We start from the raw sequence: 27168 nt of genomic DNA, 5'->3' as shown, positions 1-27168 counted from the left end.
AGAAAGAATGTAATAGATAAGAAAAAATAAACAACCTTGAAAAGCAGAACCAACAAATCTCAACTTCTTCTTCGATGGCAGGGCTGGGAAAAAAAGACTTTTTAATACCTCTGGGGTCATCTCAACCACAGAAACCTGAGACTGTTCCCCTTCTCCCAGCCCTGTGCCACGTCCAGGTCACCAGAAGCTGATGTGGCAGCACCTAAGTCCTGACCAAACTCCAGGACAAAGGAGAGCCCAAGGGATGCCTTAGCTGGAGAGAGATGATTTCACACGTGAAGATATTGGTTTCCATAATGGCTGAAGTGGGTTTGATTCCTGCTGTGGAAAACTTTCATTTCAAGGCATTTCCAGATCAGTTTGTTGGGCTCATGTTATATTAGGTGACAGCTTAGGAAACAAAGACAGATCAGGCAGAATTGAAGGTGACAGGTCCTTCTCTTGGGGTGATTGAGTGAAATGTCCTTGGTGTCAAGAGAACAGTGAGGGAAAAGAAAGAACAAAAACACTGAATGCTTCCTCATCAAAGTTAAATTTCCCAGGATTTCAAAGGACACATGAAGAATGCCTAAGATTTGCTTGGTTCTGCAGGTGCAGAGGGTGGATATCACCAACAAATACAATTATTTAGAAGGAACATTTACTCTCAAAAAGAGCTGGCTTTGGTGTATGTGAATATAGAAATAATTTCCAGATAATTCTTGCATGAATTAACTAACCATAATTATGTAGTGCAGGAACTAGAAAAGCCCTGCTCCCTGTGTCCAGACAACATGTATGAAGTAAGATTCAAGTGCGATAAAACAGAGATGTGAAACTGTGATAGAGATCTTAAATGTTTAAATGCAAGAGGGCATAAGCCAAAATACCACATGAAATGAGAAAGAGAAAGCTGATTCTCAAACTGATGTGGGAAGAGGCTTCAGGAGCTAGAAAAACATGCATGATGTAGGAAATCAAGGAGGTAATAGCCACATTATCCCAGAGGAGCAATGTACAGCAGTGCAAGAGAGGATGTATAAATGGACAGCTTCAAAGCTGCCCCATTTGCCATTTTAAGCTCTAACACAGCTGAAGACCTGTTGCCTCAGATCCCTGCCATGGAAATAGAAATGTGCCTGAAGGCAGGGACTAAAGGAGAGCCAGGCTGGCTCTGGGCATTATAATACCAAGCAGCAGATGTGTGACTATGTGTGTACTTTGTTTTGTGGAAAATGAAGCGAAACTGGAACACTTTCCTTATGCATCAGGGCAAAAAGTTCAAAAGAAAAAGAGATAAAGCATTTACCATCAAAGGGAAGAGGAGATAATTTTGGCAAGACAGCTGATATGAACTCTACTCTTAGCTCTACAGTAACAACCTTAGTCTGGAAAGTCACTTGAAAAAAAGGCAAGAGTCCAGTCCTCCTTTGATAGTTACTGTTTTTTCTTTCTGCTATTTTAGTACCTGATATACTTAATGAGAAAATGTCAAAAATTTCTCATAGCAAAGACAGTGAATGTGTTGAACCCTCTATGAGTAACAGCATGGTTCACAAGAAATAGGAGAATTAATACCTGGCAGCAAACTAAAATCTTCAAAGAAAAGATCGAAAACACATTTCATCTTCTAGGGTTTTAATATTTGCATGTTGAAAACACTGTAGCCTTTCATTGTGAAGACTAAGAGGACACTCCTATTGTTTTCCAAAATTTTATTTGCGCCAAGATCCTTCTAGGAAGTCCTGAGAGAGCAAGGATTTGAAGGACACAGTGATTTGTCCCTTGAGTATGTACTCAACCATGGATTTTTTTTTTTTTGGAGCTGCCTGACATGTTTCCAAACAATGATGTTTCATACTTGACAGAAGTGGTAGCACTCCCAAACATCTGCATTAAATTCTGGGCAGCTTAATTAATTAAGTGCTTATCTTAATGTGCCATGGGAAAAAAACCCAAAAGTTTTCTTAGCGGAAATAGATATAATGTGCTGACAGAATGTTAAAATACAATTGGTAATTAGTGTGCACTGAGAGTTAAAATATAGAGCAAGAGTCAGAATTTGGGAAAGGATTTGAGCTGCACAGTAACAGAACAGAACAATTGTTTTTCTTTCTCTGATGTTTCTTACAAGACAAATGTTCTGTGAGCTGTTTTCTTTGAGGATTTGAAACCTTCCATGGAGGGTTGGCATCTGGAAATTGTCCCTTTCCATCTGGTTGCTGCTCCCAAGTCTTGAAAGATTTAGATGCATTTGGCTATTTCCCTCGTGTGAATGGCTCCAGTGAATACTCAGTTCTTCCTCAGAATTTTTCTTATTACCAATGGGATGAATTTATCTAATTTAGTGTAATATAAGAAACCAGAGAGATACCAGAAAAGCAGCTGGAGTTTAAATTAGCAAGAGAGGTGAAGGACAAGAAGAAGGGCTTCTGTAACAGAATTGGAAAAGGACAATTGAAGAAATTGTGAGCCTGCTGCTAAGAACAGCTAGAGATGGAGGGACAAAGGACATGGAAAAGGTGGAGGAGGTCAGTGCCTTTTTGCCTCTTTTGCTGTCCAAGACTGCCCTCAGGCTCTCCTGCTCCTGAGGCTGGCTGCAGTCTCCTCTGCAGCAGTACCCCGAGGAGAGGAAGACAGAGGAAGGGAGCAGTCAGGCAAGCTGGGCACGTGGAAGCCCGATGGTGCAGAAGGGATTGTCTCTGGGAGCACCAGAGGAGCGGGCCAGCATCACCATGAGGCTGCTCCATGGCAGCTTTGATGGGCTGCACAAAGTTTATGGAGTGAGGCTTTTGGAGGTCCTGTCCTGGTGCTGGAATGTCAGAAGGGTGACTGGGAGCAGCCTGCATGGAGTTAGCAGCAGCAGGTTGTGCCTGGTGAAACTGCTTGCCTTCTGTGACCAGACAGATGACCCACAGTGAGGAGAGAGGGGTGGATGCTGTGTATTTTGACTTTAGCAAAGCCTTTGGTGTGGTTTCCCACAGTATCTTGACAGCCAAATTGGTGAGATGTGTTTGGCTCAGTGGACAACAAGCAATAAGGTGAATGGATAATTGCTTGGACTATGTGTCTTAAAAGATTTTAATCAATAGTATAACGTGTACCTAGTTGGTGGTCACTGTGGTAGTCTTCAGGGATTCCTATTTGGGACAGGACTGTTTGATGTCTTTAAATTACCTGGATGATAACACAGTGTGCACTACTCAAAAAATTCACAGCTGATACCAAGTTGTGCAGAGGGAGATCTTGCTAAACTGGAGCAATGCATTGGTTGGACCCTCATGAAGCTCAGCAAAGGGAAGTGCAAAATCCTGCACCTGGGAAAGGAGAATCCCTGCAACCATCTGGGCCAGGGACTAAGTGATTAGCAGGCAACCTTGCAAAAAGGGAGCTATGAGTTTGGTGCTGGAAGTTAAATATCAGTCAGCAGTGCATCTCTGTGGCAGCCAATCACATCCTGCACAGTTTTAGCAAAACCATACCCAGGGGGTCCAAGGAAATTACTGTTCCCAAGTATTTGGCATTTATGATGTTGTGCTGAAAGTTCTGCATCCAGTTTTGGGCTACCCACTACAAGAAAGGTACAGACCTTCTGGGGCAAGTTCAGCTACAATGCCAAGATTGGGATTCATGGGGCTGGAGTACCTGATATAAAGGAAAGACCACGGGGATTGCTTTTTCAGCAGAATACAAAGCAAAGGGGAGAGTTCATTGCTGTCCATAACTATTTAATGGGAGGGTCTAAAGAAGACAGATCCAAACTTTGCTCATAGGGGTGCAGTGAGAAGAGGCAACAGACAGAAATAAGGATAAGAAAAATTATGAAAAAATAGTAGGAAAAAAATCTTCAGAGTAAGGAAGGTCAAACAAGGACACAAATGCCCATGGAAACTGTGGAGTCTCCATCCCAGGAAACACTCAAACCCAACAGGAGGCATCCTAGGCAACCTGCTCTAGCTTCCCTGCTTCTAGTGGGAAGTGGACTGGAGACTGCCAGAGTTCTCCTCAACCTGGAATACTCTGCAATTCTCTGGCAGTGTTAATCCTCTGATAGCAACACTGTGTGAAATTAGAAGATGGTGGATTAGAGACCACGATAAAAGCAAATGTTTTGGTTGGCCAGTCTAGGTCTGGGGATGTTGAGAACATCTGAGATGCAAGGGCAGACAGAAGAGCACTTTGGGATTGTGGTGAGCCAGTCCTGCAAGAGGTGGGGGAAGGAACTGATGTAGGGGCCAAACATAATGATTGTGAAGCTATTGAGAGCCTGATGGAAAATCCTGACTCGTTGCATGGTAAATGCTGTTCATATCAAATTGCAAGTGAGAAATGGGAGAGAGATCAGCATTTCATGGCTGATAACTGTTTCCAGAATGAGCTAGGCTAGAGTGCCACATCCAAGGCTCCAGAGCTCTGAAAGCAGTTCAACCTGAGACCTCAGCAACACCTTTGAGAAAAGGCAGGTGGTTCTTTCTGCTGTTCTCCTGTACAAATTGCTCCTGAAAAAAAACACAAAGTGAAAAATCTTAAAAGATGTCTTATTTAGTGAAATAAATCTTTAGAGCTGTCACTTGAAGAACAATGATTTTTAAACTGACTTTGAACAAAGAGTTTGTGTGACTATTCACTGTGAACTGACTGTAGTCAGAGGCTTGCTCACTTTAGCTCTAGCTCAGATGTTTGCCTTGTATGTGCAGCATGACACCAGCCTGTTCTCAGTGTCCCAAATTCATAGTGCTGATCCTCTTTTTCAGTGAGAGGCTCTAATTAGTACTACATTTCTCCAAAAATGTATTTTCTTCATTTACAGAATAAAAAAGTTAATTCTGGGAATTAATTTTCATTATAAAAAGTAATATTTCAACATATTATTAGTTATTATCTAGAGAATGGCTGGCAGCCTCATGTTACAGGCTAGTTTTTCCCAGTTGTGACTTGCAAAATTCTTTTTTGAGAGAGGCTGCTAATGCACTCTGGCCATTGCCACGTACCTAATAATTGCAAAGGACATAACTACCTGAATTCAGGATTTTCACTAGTAAAATTGGTGTTCTCAGAATTCTGAAAGGGCTGTGTCAAATGGAATCCCAGAATGCTTCTCCACAAACCCGTTTCTATCAGCAAGCTCACAGTACTGTTTCTGTCTCTGCTGACATATATTGATTCTAAGTTTTCACGACAGAGATAATGGCTTTGCTAATGGCACAGTAAGCATCACAATTTACATCGGCCATAAATCATCAAGGATCTCAAGAGCATATAATCTACCATGAATGAGCTGAGTCATAAATTGTGTCCCTGTTACATTTGTGTCAGTCCAGCCAACCTATATCACTTATCTCTGCCCAGCCTACACATTTCAAAGTGCTACAGGAGAGGAAGGAAAAAAAAAAAGACAACAGATAACTCTAGAAATTGATTTTCAGACATGTAACAACACATCTAAGAAAGGTCAGCAAGTAAACTCCTTCTTGGGGTTGTTGGCAAAATAAAGTAAAATTGACACAAACTAAAAAGAAAAGGATGACAGCAAATTTATCTATCTGCCCTCTGGCTTTCAAGTATACCTGTGGCCTCATCATTTAGGAGGAAAGACATGGAACCCAGAGAGCACCACACACATGGACAGTGCATTAAACTGGACTTCTTGTCCTTCCTCAGGAGCAGGTGGCTTTGCCTTCAGAAGTGGTGTGGCACTTTCCCAGCCTGCTGTGGAATAGCTCTTCATGGGCAGCCAAGGAGTTAATTTAAATGATGCTCTCTCTGCTCCCTGCCAGGAGGATGAGCCTTCCTGGCCAGGGCAGGGGGCAGTGACCTGCTGCTGCAGGGGACACAAATGCAGTCTCAATTTTACATAACTGCTTTAAAAAATTTAAGCTGTCATGCTTCAAGACAGAAGGACTTGACTGAATGGAGGGAGCAACCCTTGGCCAGTTTTCCACTAATCTCTGTCCTGACTGCTGTGCATTTTATCCATGTCTGACATTGACAAATGCAGTGGTTGTAAAAGCCTTCAGTAAAGGGAAAAGATTGAGGTAGGCAAGAAAATTAACACAAAGTTTAGCCTCAAGCTGTTCTCTGCTAAATGTTTTCCTGGCATTCTTTCTGCTGGGGCAGTGCTGCTTTGAGACTCAGGACTGTGATGTGCTGTGATGGGCTGTGCCATGTGGGCTTTTAAATAAGCTGATGTCTAGTCAGACTCTGGATTTCTCTCCCATGAGCACCAGTAGTTGTGAACACTTGCCAGGGTTTCTCTTCAGACCTTCAAAATTTGTGCCTAAATTTGTCTTAGTACGTAGATTGTATCTTGTCAAAGTCACATTGGGCTCTTGGATAGTTCAGCTTGGGAGAAAACAGATCAGTCTGCTGGATGGTTTATCAGGTCTGAAAAAATGGATTGCTCTCTTGTTGAGGGTTTATGCAGGGCCTTGGTGGAATCAGCAATGCAAGCCCAGTGCTGATCATGGAATCATGGATTAGTTTGGGTTGGAAGGGACCTTAAAGAGTAAGGCCAAGGCCCTCTCCAGCCTGGCCCAGCCAGGAGCTGAACCCAGCCTGACTGCATGAGATGCAAAAACATTTGACAGGAATAACATGAAGTGAGTCTGCAGAGCAGGCAGCTGCAGTGCTGCCTTTCAGCAGAGCTTGAATGGCAATGCAGAGTATTTTAAAATGTTTTGATATCTCTCTTAGGCCAGGAAAACCCAACAGATCACCTCACCCATGCTGCAGAAGAACCTTCAATGATTGTGGAGGATCCTCATTCCAGTTAGCAGGCTCCCCAATGCCTGCACCTAACTCTAACCTGGACAGGAACTGAACCAAGATATTTTGCAGAATAGGTATTCACAAATAACTGTTCTATCTCTTGATCTTTGCAAGTACCTAATTTTATTTAGAAGTATTGCTTGTGAAAGTTGGAGCTGTTAGCACAGATTGTGAATATGAAAAATTTACAAATAACAACACTGACATAAATTAAATTGTTGAATAGTGAAACAGTTGGCTAATTTTTTTGCAATGTCCTTTGCTGAGACTCAGCAAAGCCATGAGAACCTCAGGTTACCCTGACTTCCTCAAAGTCATCATAAGATCCTTTTCTACTCTGAGCAGAGATGCACAAGCCACCATATGGAATTTTCTCATTTTATGTAATGCAGAAAATTAAGCAAAAATTAAATTCTGAAGACAAAAGTAAGCATAAAATCTGTAAATTCCCTTCACATTGGACCTGTGTAGTAATTTTTTTGATGTTGAAGACATTTCATAGAAGTTTTGTTTGTTTTTTTTTACTTAAACTGTGCCCATTTGAAGCCTACTGTCAAGCACAGGATTCCTGGAAATAACAATTTCTAGCAAGAATGCCTTCACATTCACAAAAATGTCATGCTGGAGTTTTCTGCCCTGCTATGTTCCATTTTAGAGTAATAACTCATTTTCTTTGTAGGTGAATAACATATGATCTTTAATATTTGAATAGCCCCTCACACTGTAAAATAAAGTACATTTTGAAATGTTTTACTTTTAAATAATGCTATAATTAGTAAGTGTTTCATTAGAAAGTGTCTCAAGAACCTTCCTATTCTTCTTCCTAAGGAGCATTCAATCAAATTCTGTTATTCTGGAGCTGGAACATGAGAACGACTGTGATAAGTTTATGATGCAGGGTGCTTGCTGTGGAATAGGAGCATCGTGCTCCATAGAAAGCCACAAATAATTAAATAGAACTGGTCCCTTCATAAATGAAACATTGTACAGAACTTTCTCCTTTCTTCTATGAGCATTTGAAAAGAACTAAAACTCTTTTATTTTCTTTTTCTCCAGCAAGATTGCTTTAGGTAGAGGCTACATTTCAGCAAAAAATTTTCATAAAGAAAATAAAAAAGGTTTTTTAATAGTTGCCACCTCTTTTTGTTTCATCTTCAAAGTCAAATATTTTGCTGTAGGCCTTTACCCAAAGACTGCTATGATAAATAATAGATGCTATACTATTTGTAAAATGTTATTTTTATGTTCTTTCTATTTCAACAAATCCTGCCCTTTTCTAATATTAAGAAATCACTGTGGTTGGTATCTAACAGTATTTTTCAGCACAAGAAAAATGATCTTCACTTTCTTTTACTCATTTGTTCTTGATTAAACTTTATGGGTACATTTCAGCTGGAAATAAATTAATACCATGATTGGGGCTCCCCTGATATCACTGCAGAGCTGTGGGTGGGAGGAGGGGAGAAGAGAAAGGCATGATTGCCTCTCTATAAATAGAGCATTCTCTGCACATCACCAATTCTGCACAGATGTCTGTCAATGACATAGATGCTGCTCCAGAAATTACCTAAACAGCTGCATTCCAGGCAGAGGGGAGACAATTAACAAATGGATTTGGGTTGCAGAAGCATTTCATTTGGTGACAGATGTTTGGATACAATCTTACTTTTTATTTATTGAATAAATGCTCTTAATCTGATTTCCTTCTATTATTTGCCAGAAGAACATAAGTAATTATTTTCTAGATGAATATGTTTATATCCCAATCTAAGAGTCAATAATTTATTACTTTACAAGGAAAAATAGATGCCTTTTAAGTACTGTTTGACTAACCACAGACCCACTCCCTGGGCAAAGGACATGCACAACATTTGATGAGGGAATATATAAAATCTGAAAGAGAGGGGCTGCTTTCCAAGAAGAGGACAGACTTCTCAGGGAGAGCTTTTCCAGGAGAGTGTTGGCCCACCTCTTACAAATGTCCCTTATGGGGATGTATACTCAACTTTTCAAGTTGAAAAATTCTGGAAATTCACTGGTAAATGAAGAAGTCCTAGATTTTTATATAAATACTTTTGCCTAGAAAATAATTCTTTACATAATAACAAACTGCTGGATAACCTGGGGGAACATGAGACAAATTCAATATCCAGGATTATGCAGTCAGATTAGGTAACATACTTGTGCCTCCTTGTCTTAAAACCTATACATCCTTAATAATTCCGTGGATAACTTTCAGATTTTGGTAAGGAGTGCTTAGAAATACCATGGATAAAGGTTTACCTTGCTTGGTAGTTCCCTCTCTTGTGTCCCACTGAAACAAACCTGGAGCTCTCCTAATGGGACTAAGATTGCACTACTTATTTTTGCAGCTATTTCAAAAATATTTGAAATATTTTCCTTTTTCCCTGCTTTGCTAAATAATCTGTGTGGCTGTTCCAGATCAGTTGGCATTAACAGGGGGCTGGGGTGAAGGAGACAAGGCAGGGGGAACTGGAAAGGCATTTCAGGGAGTGTGGGGAGCGAGGCAAGTGCAGTGGGAAGGAAGTGGCTGCTGTGATTTAAAGCACGTGGTACGTGTTAGCATGGAGCAAAGCACATGCAGGGAGCTAATGGAGCTGGTGTAGTCTCTCAGAGGAGATAATTTAGGTATGCTGGATATCTTAACTACCTTTTTAAAAGCCTGGAATAATTTGGTTCTAATTTCTGAGCAGGGACTTGCAGCCCACACAGCAGTAAGTCTTGATAATTATTAATTATATGTTTTCCTTCTGTTCTCTATGACCTTGTTTGTAAAAGCTGTGTGGTAAAGCTAGAATTTTAAGAGGTTTATGGGCTCTGGCATGCCACCTAGCTGGAAAAGAGGAAAATATTTAAAGAAGAAGTGGATAACAGAAAGTATAACCTTGAGCTTGCACCCTTTCAGAAGGCACTGAAATGCAGAGTGCACTCATCCAGCACCTTTGGCCACTGAAGGAGTGAGGAGGTGATTTCCTGGTTTAGCTACAATTGAACTTCACACACACACTCTCTCCTTTCAGTCTGATCTAAAATGGCATCAGGCAGCAAAGGCACAGGGCAAACCACCCATGGAGGAAATTCTAGCTTGAAAACCTGCCCTAGCTTTATCCCAGCAGAGATCCAGCCTCCACAGCTTTGGCTCCAGCATTGTGGAGCATCACAAAAGGAACCACTCAAGTACCACAGAGAAAACAAATTAAATCTGAAGAGGAGAAACTTTGGGATGAAATTTTTGTTTCTGCTTCATTACCTCACAAGAAGCTGCACTACTCTCCTGCTGCAAGATCACCGTGTTCCTTTCCAAATGTGGATATTAGTCTAAAACCCAGCCTGAGTAAATGTGAACACTTCTGTTGTTTTTTATGTTGTATCTACTTAAAGAAATTCTGCCCGCTGATCTTTCTTGAGTTGCCTGACTCCCCCAAAATATTTTTTCCCACTGGAAATAATGACTCCCCCAAAATATTTTTTCCCACTGGAAATAATGAAGCAACCTGACTTGCAATGGGAGAACAATGTTCTGGAAACCATGAAAGCAGCCTGTTTGCCACAGTTACAAAGAAAAAATATAATTGGACCTGGATTTCAAGATGTTGAGGAGATACAAATTGATTTTGACTTCTCTGAAAAATAAATTGGCCTTCAATCCTTGACACACTCAGAAGAAATTATTTCCTTACTAGTTCTGTCATGGTTTTCTTCCACAGGTTTGGAACATAATGTCATTCTCTGCATGGTAGTTTGTGTAGTAAGTGAATTATTGCAGTGTTGCTGGGAAGAGACCCTAAGAAGTTCAGACACTATAAAACCAGAGCCCACCCACACTTTACTTTTAACATTATCACACAACACAAGCACAGATATCTCAAATTAAGTTAGAAATCTCAAACCTTTTATCTCCTGCCCTTTTGACTAACAATGTAATGTGTTTCTCAGCTCTTTAAATTGCAGAAAGTGGTCTCACTAGAGTAGCAAACTTCTGTGATAAAGATTTATGCACAATTATGACTAGTAGGAGAGGAAAAGCAAGGCAGTGTTTTATGAAGGCATAGATGTCTGCTGCAAAAGGTAGATTGTGCTGGGAAAGTTAGGGCAGTAATAGAACACCCTTTCTTGCCTGAATAATATTTTAAAACACATCACTGTTTGCAGTGGGATGAGTGCTGCAAAGAGGTCACAGCTAGCTCCCAGAGCTGCTTGGAAAATGGAAGAAATTATGAATTCCTCTGTCATCTTCCCTTGTCTTTGTCCTCTCCACATTTGCTTTATCTCTCATTTGTGTCTTTCTGGTGAACCCATAGATGTGCCCTTCCTGAGATAAAGTGCCTGTTTGCTTGGCTGGGCTCTCTAGTGAATATGGAAACAGTGACAGCAGTGGCTCAGCTCCTCCTGGTGAGGACTAGAAGCTGAAAACTGGTCAGCAGAACCCCTGACATTCAGATTAAATGCTGCCAAAATTCACTGTCTGGGAGAGACTTGGAAGAGATTGCATTTGGGCCACTGATTTTATTTCACAAAGAAAGCAGCTTGCTAATGTGAGAAAATAAAGGTTGGGAAGAGAAGAGAAGAGAAGAGAAGAGAAGAGAAGAGAAGAGAAGAGAAGAGAAGAGAAGAGAAGAGAAGAGAAGAGAAGAGAAGAGAAGAGAAGAGAAGAGAAGAGAAGAGAAGAGAAGAGAAGAGGAGAGACCATTACTGTGCCCACCTGCTGCCAGGCAGGACAAGGAGGGAGACATCAACCCTAAATACAGTTTCTGCAGCTTGTAAACACATTGAGGGCAAAAGCAGAAGCATAGGAGGAAAATTTGGTGCCAAGGAAAGGCAACAGAGTCTTGAAACTATCTTTAGTGCCACTGATGGTTTGGGTCTCAGTCCTCAGGAGAGCAACAATAATTAATGGACTTGTGTGGATGGGCTTTAGAGAGCTGGAAATCTCTGGGAGAGCCATTCCCCAGGCAGAAACACTCAGTCTGCAGCAGACAATCAGGCTGATTGTCTGTATTTCCAGATCAGCTCCAGTGGGGCCTGCAGACACATGGCTGCTGTACCCTCCGTGGTGCTTTGTGGGAGCACAGACCACCTGGAGCATCACGTCTGCTCTTCCACTGCTTTATTTTTAGAGCCAGTCATCACTCTTTTCCTTAACAGCTGCTCAGAAGTCTCCAGTGATTCACATTTTCTTGTCCTGCTCTCTATTTAGTTACATCAAAATTTAGAAGCCCTGGTGCAAAAAGAAAGTAATTAATACACCATTACTTTATTTGCAGTCCCTGCACCCAGTGTTACACTTCCAATTACATATTCTTATAAAACACATAAGTGCCAGGAAAGTTAGCATGTTATGTAAACAAAGCAGCTGTCCCAGAGGAAGATTTGCCCTGTTGTAAATCCCCCTGTTGGGGATTTTTGCTCCATTAAATTGAGCATGCAGTGAGAGAAATGACCACATCAGTGAACAAAAATTCCTCAGCAAAGGGAAAGCACCAATAGATATAACATACAGCAACCTCTCTACACAGTGCACACTTCTGGCTGCTGTCACCTGGAATCAGATGGACTTTGAACATTGTGCCCCAGGTTATTACATCTCCAGTGTGTGTCAGAGATATTACAGGTGCTTTAAATCTTGGGCTTTTTCTGGCAATATTGTACAGAATCACATACCTGTCACCTGACAGTATAATACAGAGTTAAGGAGAATAAGATCTTTTCTTAATGTTCCTTTCAGGTCCTAAAACTTCAGTGATTTTTTTTACTAAAATTAATACGCTGTTTTTTTGGTAGTATTAGAGTGCCTATAACTACAGCTGTCCACAGCAGTCATCTGCAGCAGAAGAATAAGGGTTATTCAGCTTTAATGGGTGATTCAGCCATAAGAAATTGGGTGTCTCTAACCAAGCTGATTCCAATGAAAATCTACTTTTAAAACAAGCCATTTCCATCAGTGAAGAAAGATGGCAGTGTAGTGAGAACATATTGTCTGGCACAACCAGACCCTATTAGGCCTGGCTGTGGCCTTCCAGTGGTACTATGAGCCTGACAGCCAATCACTCAGTGCCCCTGTTCCTCAGCTATACCTATAATAAAGGTGATTATTCTTTGCCAGGATATTCCTTTTTTTCTTGTCCCTTCAAGGCACGGACTGCACGATGTAGGACCATCCTACAGGGCATTGTTTTTATATCAGTAGTACCTTCAAATACAAAATGTAGGCTAAAGCATCTGGTTTGGTTGTTATTATATATGTTTATTATATAAAATAAAGGCTATTTTAGATTTAGCAAGGGCTTCATCCCAGAACACAGCTGCTAAGGAAACCATCCATTTAGAATTACTTTTGGATTAAAATACATCAGGTTTTAAATAATTCCAACTTTTGAATGAACTGTGATGGCATTTTGTTAATGAAGGGTAAAATCTTCAAGTTTTACCTTTGTAAGGTTTCTTGCCTGGTTAGGATGTTTTAGCATATGGTCCCTGCTGCATTAATTTTGGATATGCAAAGCATGGAGGGTGCTGGGGGTTTTTGGGTCACACAGACTCGTGGTACATCATGCCAAGAGCAGTGGAGGAGATGGGAGAGGCTTTCCCACCTGCAGGGGCCCTGGAAACACATGTGGGCACAGACAGGGCCTGTGTGGTTCTTCCAGACAGAGGGATGGGCAGGATGCATATTCAGTTCCCAACTTTATTAACTAGCTTTTATTAAGCCGCAAATGCTTTTGAGCTTTGTAGATCTTTTTACTTTGGTCTGGCTGTTTGTGCATTAACTTGGAAGATTCACCAAATTCCAGTCTATGCTTGTAAGGCTTGAATCACCATGCTGTTCTGGACCTTTACCTTTTTTCTTGCAGCTGATAAGTTAAGACCTTTCTGTTCTCCACAAGACCACAAGCATTTTTTAAGGCAGCACATTGCTTCTTTTTCTTTCCTGCTCCTGCAGTTGTTTTGTAGAAGACAAGATGCTTTGCAGTGAGCCACAGGGAGGCATATTTTCTTCCTAGATGTGGCTTTAACCTGCACAATTCAAGCAACAAAAGCCATGTTTTGTGTAATTGTGGGAAAGTGGATGTAACTAATGATCAATACCAAGAATTGAACCATTTTCCCCATTTGCAAATTATCAATAAAAGGCCTGGGGTTTAATGATTTGCTTCTCATTCCAAACTAATCAATCAGGGAGGAAACTGTAAATTAATCTCAGCATATTCACTGAGCAGGTCTGGATGCTGATGCCTGGAAACTTTTCAGACAGGGGAGGTGAGTCCAGGAGCCTTCAGGGGCACCGAGTGAACAGCCCTGGCAGGGTGCTGCAGAGCTGGCCCCTGGGGAAATCCAGCCAGATGAATTTTAAATCCTGCCTGGGGCAGTGGCGTGGCCTCACCACATGTGCAGTGTCAGAGAACCTGCCAGGGCTCTGCTAGAGAGCAGAGAACAGCATCCCTGCTCTCCAGTACTTGCCTGGGGACTTCACTGTGTTACCATCAGAATACATTTTGTGTGTGCTTTCAGACCTGTTACCCTGAATTTCCTTGCTGCATGGGGTTTGATATGCCCAATACATTGGGGAATACCTGTCCCAGAGCCTTCCCATGGGATCTACATGTTTCTAAATAAACAGTCTGCTTTTCCCTGGAAAGCTTACAATCATATCTAAAATGTGTTCCTCTGCCTCTTTTCATTTTAAATGCAAGCAGCACTTTAACATACACACAGAAGTGTCCATAAGGTTTATATTTGCTCTAAAAATGCCTTACAGATCAATACTTACAGGGGACTCTTGTGGGAGCCATCTTCTGCCTCTCTGTCCATCTTCAGCCTCTCTTCAGGTCCATTCAAGCCAGATAGAAATACCCAGGAACATACAAATCTTTATTTATGTGACTTTTCATCAAAATGGTAGCTCTCCTCTTTGGGTATGGCTCTTCCTCACCATAGAGTAGGTTTAGGGTTCATGATAGTTGTCAGGTTTGGAAGCCCCCAAGAGCTGTGTTTCAGGATTTGTGTTATCCCATGTGGCATGAGGCAGCTGTGGGCTGGCTGCTGGTGCCTTGTTCCTCAGCCTCAGATGAGTGGGGACCCTTGGAACTGGTGGGGACCACTACAGCTGTGCAGCAGAGCTGAGGCTTTCAGTGCAGGAACCTTCCTGACTGATAAGGATTGCCATTTCTGTACAAGTTCCCTTTGTGTCTGTTTAGCATTGCTCTGGGTTTTAAAAGGTTTTAAGGTTATCCACATGACCAAGATCAAGCTGCTGGTACCATGTCTTTGCTGAATATAGCTGTGCAGTCCTGCTGATAAATACCTGACTCCTCCAGCCAGGTAGGTTATCCCTCCATGTCTAATCTGTCACAAAAGATTTGTGTTTGAAAGCAAAATAACAGTTTTCTTACTTTATTTTTTATTATCGTAAATCTGTCAAAGGCAAGCAGCAGGAGCAGAGCTCTACATCCTGAGGGGAAAGAAGAAAAAATATTGTTTTGATGGGAAACTCAGCTAAATCGTTTAAATTAAGAATTACTGACACTGAGGCTGCTGGAGGTGCAAATGGAACATCTAACTGCTTGAAACAAGAGGCTGGAAAAAGTCAGAGAAATTGTACAAAAAGAAGTTGTGGATAATATTCCCTCTTCTCTGGTGGTTGTTAACCTAAGATTTTCCTCAGCAAAACACCATAGGACTATTTTATGGTGAGGAAATGGTCAATTTACTGTTGAACCAGAGGGCTGGAGTCTGAAGAAGCAGTGGACAGAATGTATCTGAGTAGGAAGTGGAGGCTGAATTTTCAGACTGTGGTATCTAATGCCTGGGTGTGCCCTCCCAGCCAGGAAACCTCAGCCTCACACAGAAGCACCTATTTCAGTGGTGAGCAAGAACTGCCTCACTTGTCCAAGGGCCCTGCTGAGAACTGCTTTAGTGCATAAGCAGCTCCTGGAAGAACACCAAAGTGTTTCTAATGAAAGACATGAAAGCCTGGACAAATTGGTGAAGATGGTACAAAATGATGCTGCAATTCACTGCAGAAGGCTCCTTCCCTCCTGAGCAAAGAGCAATGTCCTGAGCTACAGGGCGAATCCACTGCAGCACTTTTCATCAAAGGTAAAGTCACAACGTAGAGTTAGACATTCACCTTGGCCATGTAATTAAATAAAGACATCAGCAAGGGCTTCAGCAGAGACAGCACCCTAACTTTAAAGACAAAAAGGTGGATGCAAAATGCTTGTGTGTGAAATGGCAATATTGATTGCAGACTGGATGTGAGGGAGCAAAGCAGCAGCATGACTGAAGAAGGGTGTACAAGTCTCACTATTCATGATAATTAACATTTGAAGGTCAAAGTGTTCCTTAGATGCAATTTGCTGCATTGATCTCAAAACTCTTTACAAAAGGAATGTTTATTCTTTACAGAAAACTTTCTCTCCCTTTGGCATGTGCAGCCTGGTTGGTGGTGGGAGCTCTGCACATGTATCCTGAGTGAACACAGCCCACCTCTGAATGGCATCCCAAGCATGCCAGCCATGTTGACCTAGGAAATGTGAGATTATTATAGCCCCCCAAATGAGTTTGCAGTATTACTCAAAGGCAATAAACTATTTTTTATGAACAGAACACAAGACATTAAACATTTCATTAATGACAGCTTCACATTTCTTTGAAGCCATTATGATTAGAGACTTATGCATGATGAAATTGCTTAGATTTCAGTTTCTCCTTCACTGGTCACAAAACCAAATCTAATATATTTTTTTTCCTCCTGCAAATTCCCCCTATGCAGTGTGGTGCCTCCAAGGCACACATTTCATTTTTATTAGCTGGGCAGTGTGAGTCATGCTATTAATCGGTATCGGGAGCAGCACATCACCAGACTGTCCTTTGCTGCACAGCCTATATTTAGAAAGGGAATGAGACTGCTGCTGGGTTATATAATGATGCAGCTATTTTTAGATCTCCATTATACCTAGAGAGCACCATCCTGCCATCTGAGCTGAGAGCAGCCAGCCTGACAGAGGTGTGATTATAGATTCGTCATCTTCCCTACCTTCCCCCCAGACACAGTTGCAATTTTGTTTACCTTACCATTATTTCTGTTCACTTCACCTGCAGTAAAAATTCCTCTGTTCAGACAAACAAAACCCAACCAAAACCCCAAAAAAACCCAACATTTTAGAACCTGTGATTACTTGTGGAAAGGTAAAACAAAATACAAAACAAAAACTAAAAATCCCCTACATTTTCATTTACTTTCCTTTTCAATTGCATGAAACTCATCAAATGGACTTAAAAATATACCCATATTTCTACTAGCACTGCACTAAAATTTTCAGATTCTGAGTTTTTCCCACTACTTCTTTTTTCTTTTATACTGATTTCTAGTGGCTATGAGTAGAAAAAGCAATGAGAAATATGACTTTTTGTTGGGCCTGAGCAAACATAAGGATGGGGGAGTCAAGCATTTGTGTTGGAGGTAGAAATGTGTTTTTTGCTGTATCTAGCATGTCTCACAACAAAACACTGGTTCAGTCCTGCACAGCAGTTAGTTCAGATGAAATACATTTTCAGACAATAGTTGCAAAGCAGATATTAGCAATTTAAGGTGAGTTAGAAGGCTCAGGGCATGGTCTCTCTGTTTGCACATCTAAGGCATTTCAGACCTTGGATGTTCATTTGTAAATTTTCTTGAGATGTAATTTTACTTGTAGAATAATAAATAGACCAGATTCCTGCCCTGAACTCTTGGTGCCCACAGCACCACAAGCAGGAGGCTCAGCCCTGGCTGGAGCTGCTGAAGCAATAATCTCACTGATGTAGTTAGCTCTCACCAAGGCACGGTGTCATTCCACAGCAGGCTCTGGCTGTGGGAAAGCATCAGGCTTGGAGCTGGTACAAAACTGGGAGGAGTGTCAGGTGCACCATAGAGTCGTGCTGACATCCAGAGGGACCTCATCAGGCAGGAGAAAGGGGCTGTCCAGGAACCTTGTGAAGTTTAACCAGGGAAAGTGTAAAGTCCTGCTCTGGGGAGGAAAAACCCCAGGCACCAGAACATGCCAGGGGCCATCTGGCTCACAAGCATCTTTGCAGAGAAGGATGAGGGGGTCCTGGTGGACACCAGCTTTGACAGGAGCCAGCAATGTCCCTACTTTTAAAAAAGGCCAACAGCACCCTGGGCTGCATTAGGAAAAGTGTCACCAGCAGGTCCAAGAGAGTGACTCAGCCCTGGTGAGACACAGCTGGACTGATGGGGTTGAACTTGACCATCTCTAGAGGTGTTCTCCCACCTCAACCTGTCTGCAGGCCTGGGAAGGCTGTTCCTCAGCTGCAGAGTCACTACCTTGACCTTTAAGATCCCTTTGAACCCAAGCCTTTCTGTGACTCTACAGCTGTTGAACAGAGCAGTGTCAGCACGGGACAGTGGGTGCCAGGCCCTGCCTGCTGGAGGAATCCCTGGGAGCCATTGGAGTGGATCCCTGTGGATCCTTTATGCAGTGACAAGGTAAGGTATGTCAGAATGGATCTGTGGGACCTGAGGTGCCAAGAGCAGAGTTACCAGAGGTACTCTGGTTTTCAGCTGCTGTCAGATGCCTGCCTCCAAGAGGGATGCAATGCATGCTCTGGAGTTGTGCAGCTTCCTATCAGTAAAGCAGCCAGATGCTTGTCCTGCTGTGCAATAAATCACCAGTTAAAGCTTTCCACCAGGCTGTGGGACATTTGGATTTGTTCCTTCCTGTGCTCCCAGGAATTTATAGCCATGGGGCATGACTGAGGGCTGCTCAGAGTCCTGCTGGTTGAAGCCCAATTGCACACAAATGGTCAGGAGAGACCAGTGACAAGCTGCTGTGTTGGCTAAAAGTAATCAGCTCCTACCTACCCGAACAAGTCAAATGCATTTTCTTTCAGCTTCCTGATTTTCCATGCATTTGTTTCTCCCCAGCCCGTGGAGGTCCATGCACCAGAGTGAAGCACAGGGAACCCCAGAGCAGTCAGCCCAGGTGTCTTTGTGTTGTCTTTGCTGTTGATTGTGACTGTGCTTGGCAGGGTGTAAAGTCCAGGTGCTGATTTTCAGCTGCTGTGTGCAGGCTGGGTTACCTGATGCCAGGAGCAGGGACAAGGCAAGCAGGGAACACACCGAGGTCTGCATCTGGCAGCAAACGTGCAGATGTCTAATAAGACAATAACTTTTGTCTGTCTCCTTTTCTCTTTTTGATCTTTGGTTTTCTCCCCCTCTTCTCTCATCAGGGTGTTAAATGTGTCTCTTATAACTCTATTCAGATACCCAGTGTTCACAGAACTGGCAAAAGTACAATACCCTTTGAAGCTCTGTCACAGCTGATTGAAATCTGCTACTGACTCAACAGTTTTCAGACAGATACAGTCATAGTGCAATCACATAAACGTTAGGAAAACAGGATTAAAAATATTTCCTTGTATCAAAATAGTCTATTTATGCTGCTATAGTACTAGTTACCTATACTACATTGGTATTGCCCAATACCTATGGCTAGAGGTGGTTTTTGCTAGATTTGCAACAGTCCATGTCATCACAATGTGTCATCACAGGCCACTGTTTAGAGCAAGCACAATAGTTCCAGTTTATATCATCATGTGCTATTTAAAGTGCTTAGAAGACTAACAATCAGGCATCAGCCTCTTTACTGCAATTATAAGCAGCTTGTTTCTGCAAATTGAGATAGGTAATGATACAAAAACCTGATGAAATGGCACACATTTTGTTCCTGGCCAGGGTTGCATTTCTCTCAGGCCACAGGATTTATAAAATTCCTTCATCCCCTTTAGCCTGTACATGCAATGCATGCATAAGTACCACAAGAGAATTAAAATATAAAGGGGGCACCGTCAATGTGATGGCCATTAAAATATGGTCACTGACCAAATCCCTTAATATACTGAGTTACTGCTGTTGGCTTTAAATACACTTTGGAGAGGATTAACTGCAAAGCATGTTAAACCAAGGGCATATCTCTCATCCTCAGCTGTCACAAATGGGATGTAAGTTTTGCATACAGAAGAAAGGAGAAGGATTTTGACAGCTGGAGATGCTTATCTTCCCATACCACAGGGAAGGCTGGACAAGATGCTGCCTGCCACCTTTCCAGGCTGACATTATCTACACATCAGTGAAGGTGCTGAATGTCAGTCTGTGATAACTGGGGAGCACCTGCTTCCATATGCAGAGGAGTTTTCCACCACACAACAGCAGCAGATAATGTTCTTTGAAGTGAGGCAGGGGAGGCAAGGCACAAAGCATGGATTCAGAATAGGCACCACCCTCACAAATTAATTTGAGGACTGTTTATTAAAACATGCAATAACACTGCAAATGCCTGTGTTAGTTGGCAATCATTATCCATCACATTTAATTAATCCATTGATATTTAACTTACTCTGAGCTTCCTGTTAATATATAGAGTCTGATTTATTGTGGTGGGTATTGAATAGTAAAAAAAATATTCCCACTAAGACAATAGGTCAAACTGCTGTGGAAGACAAGAACTGTTGCTGAAATATAAGAGCTTTTTGATGTCCTGGAAGGAATTCAGGCCAACCTGTTCTGACTGGAGGTGGTACAAACCCAAGCTGTTGAGCCATTGTAGAGGGGGTGGTGCCATTCTGTCATCACTTGATGTACATTTGAGGTCCAGAATGTCTCTCTGTTTGGAGAAGAAGCTTTTCCAGATCCTACAGAGAGGTTCTCAGAACATAATGATTAAAAAACTGTAATACCCCCACAGGGTATTATTTTGGTGTAATATTCCACTGTGGATCCTGTTTGTGTGTTGTGCTCTATCTCAACAGTCGTGTCCTCTTGTGCTGTAGGGCACTGCTCATGCTTGGTCAGGGAATCCCTTCACCTGCAAACATGTGCCTTCTCTATCCAGGCAGTCTCTTCCAACAGGGATGCTTGTGCAGCAAAAGTTCTCAGTTTCTCCTCCTCACTGTGTAATGTCAATGTGAAACACCTGAGACCAGGCTTCAGAGAGCCCAGGTAAGGAGTAACATCCAAAACTCCTTTTTCTGCTGCCACATAATGAAACGAGGGTAAGGCACAGGGTAAGGGCAGGTAAGGGGGAGCTGAGCTCTCTAGCCCTGTGATTTACTCAGTCAGTCACTCAAGGAGAAGAATAGTCAGAGGTTGCTGCTCCCCGTTACAGGGACTGTCATGTGTCGCATTTTTGCAACCTACAACAAATTGTTCCCCCTTCTCTGCCAAATGAACAGCTCCATTCCCATGTGAATGGAGGCAGGTACACTCCAGAGGTAGGTAGAAATTTGGGTGTGCAACCACACTTAGAGTGCAACTAACCCAATCATTTAGGTTGGAAAACACCTTTAGATCATTGAGTCCAGACATTAACCCAGCACTGCCAAGTCCACCCCTAAGCCATGTCTCCAACACTACACATTTTTGATTTTTTTCCTCCACTGTGTAGGGCAGCCTGTTCCAATGCTGGTCTACCCTATCAGTGTAGAAATTTTTCCTAATAATTTCAATACAGCCATACTGTTGATATAGGTAACTGGCCCAGGAGAGCCATTGACCAGACAAATGCTGGTGTCTGTTACAGGTGAAACCCCTTGCTGACTCAACTGAGTGGAGTCAAGGTTCATGTACTTAAGTGCAGCAAACCATTATTAAATGATTCTGGTGCTATGTCCTGTCTCTCATCAGGAGGCTGAGGTCTTCCTTCAGCTCCACATCACCTCAGCCAGCCCTGTGTGGGTGTCTTGGCTGCCCTTTGGTGGCTCAAGTGGTGTTGGAACTCAGGACATCCCTCTGGCTGTTCTGGATCCCTGGCTCGAGACCCTGCCAGGGGGCTCAGAGACTTTGGCACAGAGCCCAAGACACCTGTGACTTTGATTTTGACCCATGGAGCAAATTAACACCTTTATATGAAGAATTACAAGTCAAGGGAGTTTAAGCAGAATAATAGTTTGTCATCGGGTGAAAAATAGATTTTTGGGGTTTTTAGAATGGGGGCTCGGGGTCCCAAGATGGAGGAATTTGGGCATGCCCTGTCCTTCTTCTTCCTTCTTCCTAGCCTCCATGTTCTGGGTGATGGTGGCACTTTTGGATTGGTTTAAGGTAGAAGCTCACTGTCTAACATGGGTGATAGGAATTGGGAACTTATGGTAAATAATGCACACGTAGTTTTTAGTATAAAGAGACAACACCACCTCTGAGGTGGGCAGAGTGCCTCAACCCGACCTGCCAGACAGACCTCGGCAGGTTGGAGAAGGAATGTTATAGATAATAAATAATAAACAACCTTGAGAAGGAGAACAGAAGAATCCTGACTCCTTCGACTGCTGGGTTGGGAAAAGAGACTTTCTAAGGCATCTCGGGGTCACTCTGACCAGCAGAAATCCTGAGAAAGTGGCACCAGGAAAGAGACTTTCTAAGGCATCTTGGGGTTACTCTGACCAGCAGAAATCCTGAGAAAGTGGCACTGGGATGTGAGGCTGGGGAGCTGAACTGGAACCTGGCCTCCCACTGCTTACAGTCAGGGTTTGGGTGTGTTGCTCACATCTTGACACTGCACAGACCACGCTCAGCTTTAGCTGTCACACCCTGCCAGCACAGTCTCACTGCCAGTGTTTGTCACTGGCAAACCCTTGGTGACTTCCCTCTCAGACTGAAGGACTTCTGCTCCTGATGTCCCCAGCTGGCAGATATAGCGCCCAGACCCTACAAGCCTCTGAACTCCAGGTTTTAGCTTTGGCTTGCAGATTTATGGAGCTACAGCAGCAAGAGGAAAAAGAACAAGCTTCAACTCCTCACGAGAGCAGAGCCTGAGGAGGCGGGAGAACAGGGGTGAATGGGGCAGTGCACAAGGTTTCATTGCTTTTACATATCAGGTCTCTTGGCAGACCTGCTTTTCTTTAATCACTCTTGAGTGTATTCTCAGTGTAATGTCTACAAATGGTCCTTCAAATGTATAAACAATTTTTTCTTGTATAATAGACACATAGGTAGTAAAACAGTGATTGCTCATTCCTGCTTAAGTGCTGGAGGGAGCTTGAGTAGTTGGGAATAGCTGCTATAAAGGGTTTGAGGTCAGGATCCTTTGAGATTTTGAAATATTTCACCAGGTTTTTAACTAGCCTTAGTATACTGTCTCTCCCTGTCCCCAATTAGTGGGCTTTGTATTTTGGGATTCTGCTATGCATAAAAGTTCTGCTTTACCTAAAGGAAAATAAAACTGCCCTTTAGCAGATATATTGCTTTTCAAAGTAAATTGGTTTCACTATATTTGGAAGCCCATATGTGCTGAAAAAAGTCCTTTAACTGAGAAGAGTTACTCAAAGCCCATAAAATGAACACAGAGTAAATGTTCATGAGCTCAAACCAGGGAGCTGTTTCATTGAACTGCAGGAGACATAATACAACTGTAGAACATTGTTTTCTCCTTTTCTTTCACTTTTTGTTCATTGCTATTAGAAGCAGGTGCTATCTAATGGTAGAAACAAATTTTCAAGCTATATCCCTTCTGAGGTGTTTACAGAATTGATACAATGCAAATTAGGCAAATTCCAAGGCTTCCCTTGTTTTCAGCTCCCTGGTTTTCAAGTCTCCTGCAGTTATACTGCAGAGCTGGTTTGGAAGTAGCACATCCTTTTGTGGCACTGGGCTTGGGGCACTTCTTGGGTCCACATCTATGCCTCACATTTTGCTTGAGCCTTAGGAGACCAGGGAGGGCCCAAGGACAGTTCTGGGCTACTGAGCTTCAGTGAACTGCCCAAGAGCTGGACCCTGGTACCGCTGAGGAGCTCTCAGATCCCTCATGGTGAAAGCATTCCCAGAGCTGGAGCTGTGTGGGTGTCTGTTCTTAACATCTCAGGGAGTGGAAGATAGGCAAGAGCTGAGTTACCCTGGGATGGGAGAGCTCCCAGAGAGCCCTGCCTGAATTGTCCTGCACTGTGCTTCACAGCTGCCCTCCCCCAGACACAGAGGGACGTGGAGAGCCTTTTGTTTTGGGGACAGAGAAATGAGTGTGTGAGTTCACAAGGGAGATTCCTTAATGATAAAATATTTACAAGGCAGATCAGGACTGCTCCTTTGCAGAGACAAAGCTTGTGAGCCACACAAATGATGATAACACAACATTCCATGTTCAGCCCACATTTTCTCCTGCCTCCAGAAGCATCCTAGTTCTTCTGTACACTGCTCATTGGCTGAGAAAGTGAGACACAACACCTTCCTCCCAGACTTCTGGGAAAATTTATTGCTGATACCAGAGAAAGCTCAGCTTCTCCTGCCCTGCCCTTGCATGTCCCTAGTCCTCTGAATTATTGCCTGAGGTGCTGAGACAAGCTCACCTCCCTTTCAGTCCAAAAAAAGATTTTTTTACCAGCAAGCTACAGCTGAAGCTATGTGGCTTTCCTTTCTCATTTCATCTGGAGCTGGTTAGGGACAAATAAGGGTGAGGTGACAGCTCTGAGTAGCTCCTGGGAGAGGGAAGCTGGATAAGCTGCAGGGGAGAAGTGATATTTTGTCTTCACAGGGCTTCAGTAGGCAGAGTAAATAAGAATACTGCCCTAGACGGAGAAGTTAAACCTGGGATAGCTGGTGAGGTTTAGCTGTCACAGCCATCTGCCTCACCTCTCTCCTGGAAGCTGCCTCTCCAGATGAATGATTCATGAACTGCCTCAATTTACAGCTTGGCATAGTCATAGGAATTAAAATTAATGTGCACTGGCTTTGATACATTAGGCTGTAAGTGCAGCATTGCAGAGACAGAGGCACATCCCAGTCAGGGTGTGCCTGATGTAAGCAGGAATACTTGGCTCTGCAAGGAGTGCAGGATGGGTCCTGAAAAGAAGAAACCTGTCAGCCTTCCTAGTGCCATCCATGTCAAATATGTGCCAATAAATTTACCACCCCCAAGCTATTCATTCTGTGCTCTCTCCAAATAAAATGTTTTCTCAAACAAAAAAAACCCCAAAAAACAAAACAAAAAAAGCCCCAAAAATTTGAAATATTTTTAGATTATTTCATTGAAAACTTGTTTCCTCAGCAAAATTTGCATATTTTTTCTGTTTCTTTATGAAATGTTTTAAGATTCTGAATTGCAATTGTCTCTAAATAGAACACCTCTGACAGGCAGTGTTTACTAACACAGTTGGCTTTGGTTTCATGGAAGGAAGTGTCATTCATGGGTTGTAATCATGCTTACCAAGAGGAATGAACAATTCTACTCATTGCTTCCATGTTATCTGAGATGATCTTGGAATAAATTTCAGGCTTTTACTGGCATCAAGATCCATACAGCAGAATCGTGGATAGGATGGATGAGCTGAATTAGGTCTCCAAAACCCAGACTAGGTTTGATCTGCCAGGTATGCCTTGGGAGGTCATGGCTAAAGGAATGTGGTTTGTTCCTTTCCAATGTCCCCAGTGAGTGAACTCTAAACTTTAAAAGGCTTTGGGAGGGCAGCCCCTCGGGTTTCCTGGGACTTGGAGATAAACTGGGCAGTCTCTAACTACACTGAGCTGAAGAGAGAGGATAAAAGAGGACTTAAGAACTCTGAAAAAAACCCAAAATAATAAAAGCTTTCTTTGACAAGTTATAAAGAGAAATCCAAACAAACATTAAAAAAACCAAGTCTCTTAAGAGAATTTCATTTATACCCAGCTGGTGTTGTGAATGATTTAAGGACAGATTCAAGTTCCATTGCCTTGTTTTCTTTCCTTCTCCTCCTTCCCCCATTCCCTCCTCTCCCTGCTCCCCAGACACGCATGCTGTGCCCTCTGCAAGCCAAGTGTGAAATAGCTGCCTTCACTCATGTGTGACCTGCATCAGCCCTCGGGGAGCGTGCAGGGGAGGGAGTTTCTCCTCCTGATTGTTGAATGCACAGGGTCATAGGCAGGACCTGCAAAGACAGCTATATTGTCTCACCTTCTGTGTGTGAGGCCCACAGGTTCCCTCACACAAATACTGAGAATTACAGCACCAGGGCCTTTGAGTTGCACTGTTCTGCTCTAGAGCCAGCTGCATAATGTTACAGTGATGGTAAATGCTTCAGGGCTGTGGGAGCTGGAGCAGAAAATCCCCTGGGATCACTAATAGGGGATCACCTTGCCCTCTGCAGCTCATGCTCTCCATAGCTTGTTCAGGATAAAGTAGAAACTAAGCAATCCACATGTCCCTGGTATAAAATAGCAGTCTCTTTTTGGTGTCATGTGCATGTCTGAGCCACCTAAAACACGCCACCTATTTTATTATTTTGTATGCCTCTGGTATACAATTGCTCTGATTGTGAGGACAGGGTTATTTTTTGCTTAGGAGTGATTTTTCTAAAAGAGAAAGTGGTGGTAGCTCTCCTGTTACCAACTGCTGCTCCCCAGAATGTGAGCTTTTCTAATATAAACCAAATCTTGCAGTGACAGGGAGCTGAAGCAGCCCAACACCACACATAGGAAACTGAAAAGTAAATGGAAATTGCAGCTTTGCTTTTATCAGCTTGCAGACAGCTGATTCTTTTTTGTCTTGGCTAGCTGAAGAACCCCACCTCTCTTCTGCCACAATAGATCTGGAGGCTAAGAATAGACATGGCAAGTTCCTCTGATAGGCTTTAGATAGGTGTTTTTTCTCTATTGAGAAAAACCTGGCAACCACCAGTCTGTCAAGTTAAGACTGAGAGAAAGCCAGCCCAGGAAGCACAGGGTGAGCATATTGATGAACTGCCTTGTTCAGCATTTGTTTAGGTGCCACCTGTTGCTGGAGAGGTTTTGCTTTTCTCTCCCGTGATTGCGTCAGCATGCGATGCTTTCCTTGCTGCTTCCTTCCTCCTCCTCAAAAAGCAAACAAACAATTAAGTTTACAGCCATGCTTATCAGGAAGGCAGGGTTGGATTAGCTTACAAAAAATAAAAATTTCATGGTGTGCTGGAGACAGACACGGAAAACAGAGGAGCACTTCAGTGTCTGTGTTTGTGCAGTGCTGTGAGCAGTCAGAGTGGGTCACCTTGACCTCAGCAATCAGCAGGAGCCTCCTGCAGCAGAGCTCAGAAACCATCATCCCCTCCTCTGGGGCTGCTGACCCCAGCTACAGCTGGTTTAAATGAGAGGACTAGTTATGGTTCACCCAGCTCTGGAGCACCTAGCTGATAGGTGTTCCCCAAGTGAATGAAAAATGTGCAAAGATTATTGTTCTTTAAAAAAACCAGCCAATGTTAACTCTCCTAGGAATTATTATGAGCCTAAAGGGCACTTTCACACCTGTGCTGCTAAGAGCAGTGTGTAAAGACCAGCTTGTGGCTCTTGGGAAATAGTAGTGGTTACTTTGTCTTCTTTTTCACCTGCATAGTGGCAACCGCCTTTTTAAAGGCTAATAAATGAAATTATAGCTTGACTTCAAAAGAGCAATGTGAGAATGGTCAGTCCTT

At 42.8% G+C, this 27168-nt stretch overlaps 1 protein-coding gene across 20 annotated transcripts in view; it reads right to left on the bottom strand.

The window, feature by feature from the left end:
• LOC129117519 (uncharacterized) overlaps positions 1-27168 on the bottom strand; it is a 415270-nt gene that overhangs the window by 116067 nt on the left and 272035 nt on the right. For 10 of the 20 annotated variants that reach the window (XR_013180173.1, XR_013180172.1, XR_013180176.1 and 7 more), the window contains one exon: positions 4427-4478. The exons of 7 other annotated variants lie outside the window; for them this stretch is intronic. Coding sequence is in view for 2 of the 13 variants with exons in the window: in XM_077172318.1 (XP_077028433.1) it covers positions 4427-4478; positions 13606-13782; positions 14537-14577 (270 nt within the window). In the remaining 11 variants the exon portion in view is untranslated. Of the gene's footprint in view, positions 1-4426; positions 4479-13605; positions 13783-14536; positions 16679-27168 lie in introns of those variants that run through there. 3 more of the 20 variants (XR_013180203.1, XM_077172318.1, XM_077172327.1) reach the window with 1 other exon arrangement.

Source organism: Agelaius phoeniceus, chromosome 2, assembly GCF_051311805.1.
Source record: "Agelaius phoeniceus isolate bAgePho1 chromosome 2, bAgePho1.hap1, whole genome shotgun sequence".
Taxonomy (NCBI): Eukaryota; Metazoa; Chordata; class Aves; order Passeriformes; family Icteridae; genus Agelaius; species Agelaius phoeniceus.
The sequence above is the reverse complement of the archived record's forward strand: the minus strand, read 5'-3'. Positions and strand labels throughout refer to the sequence as shown.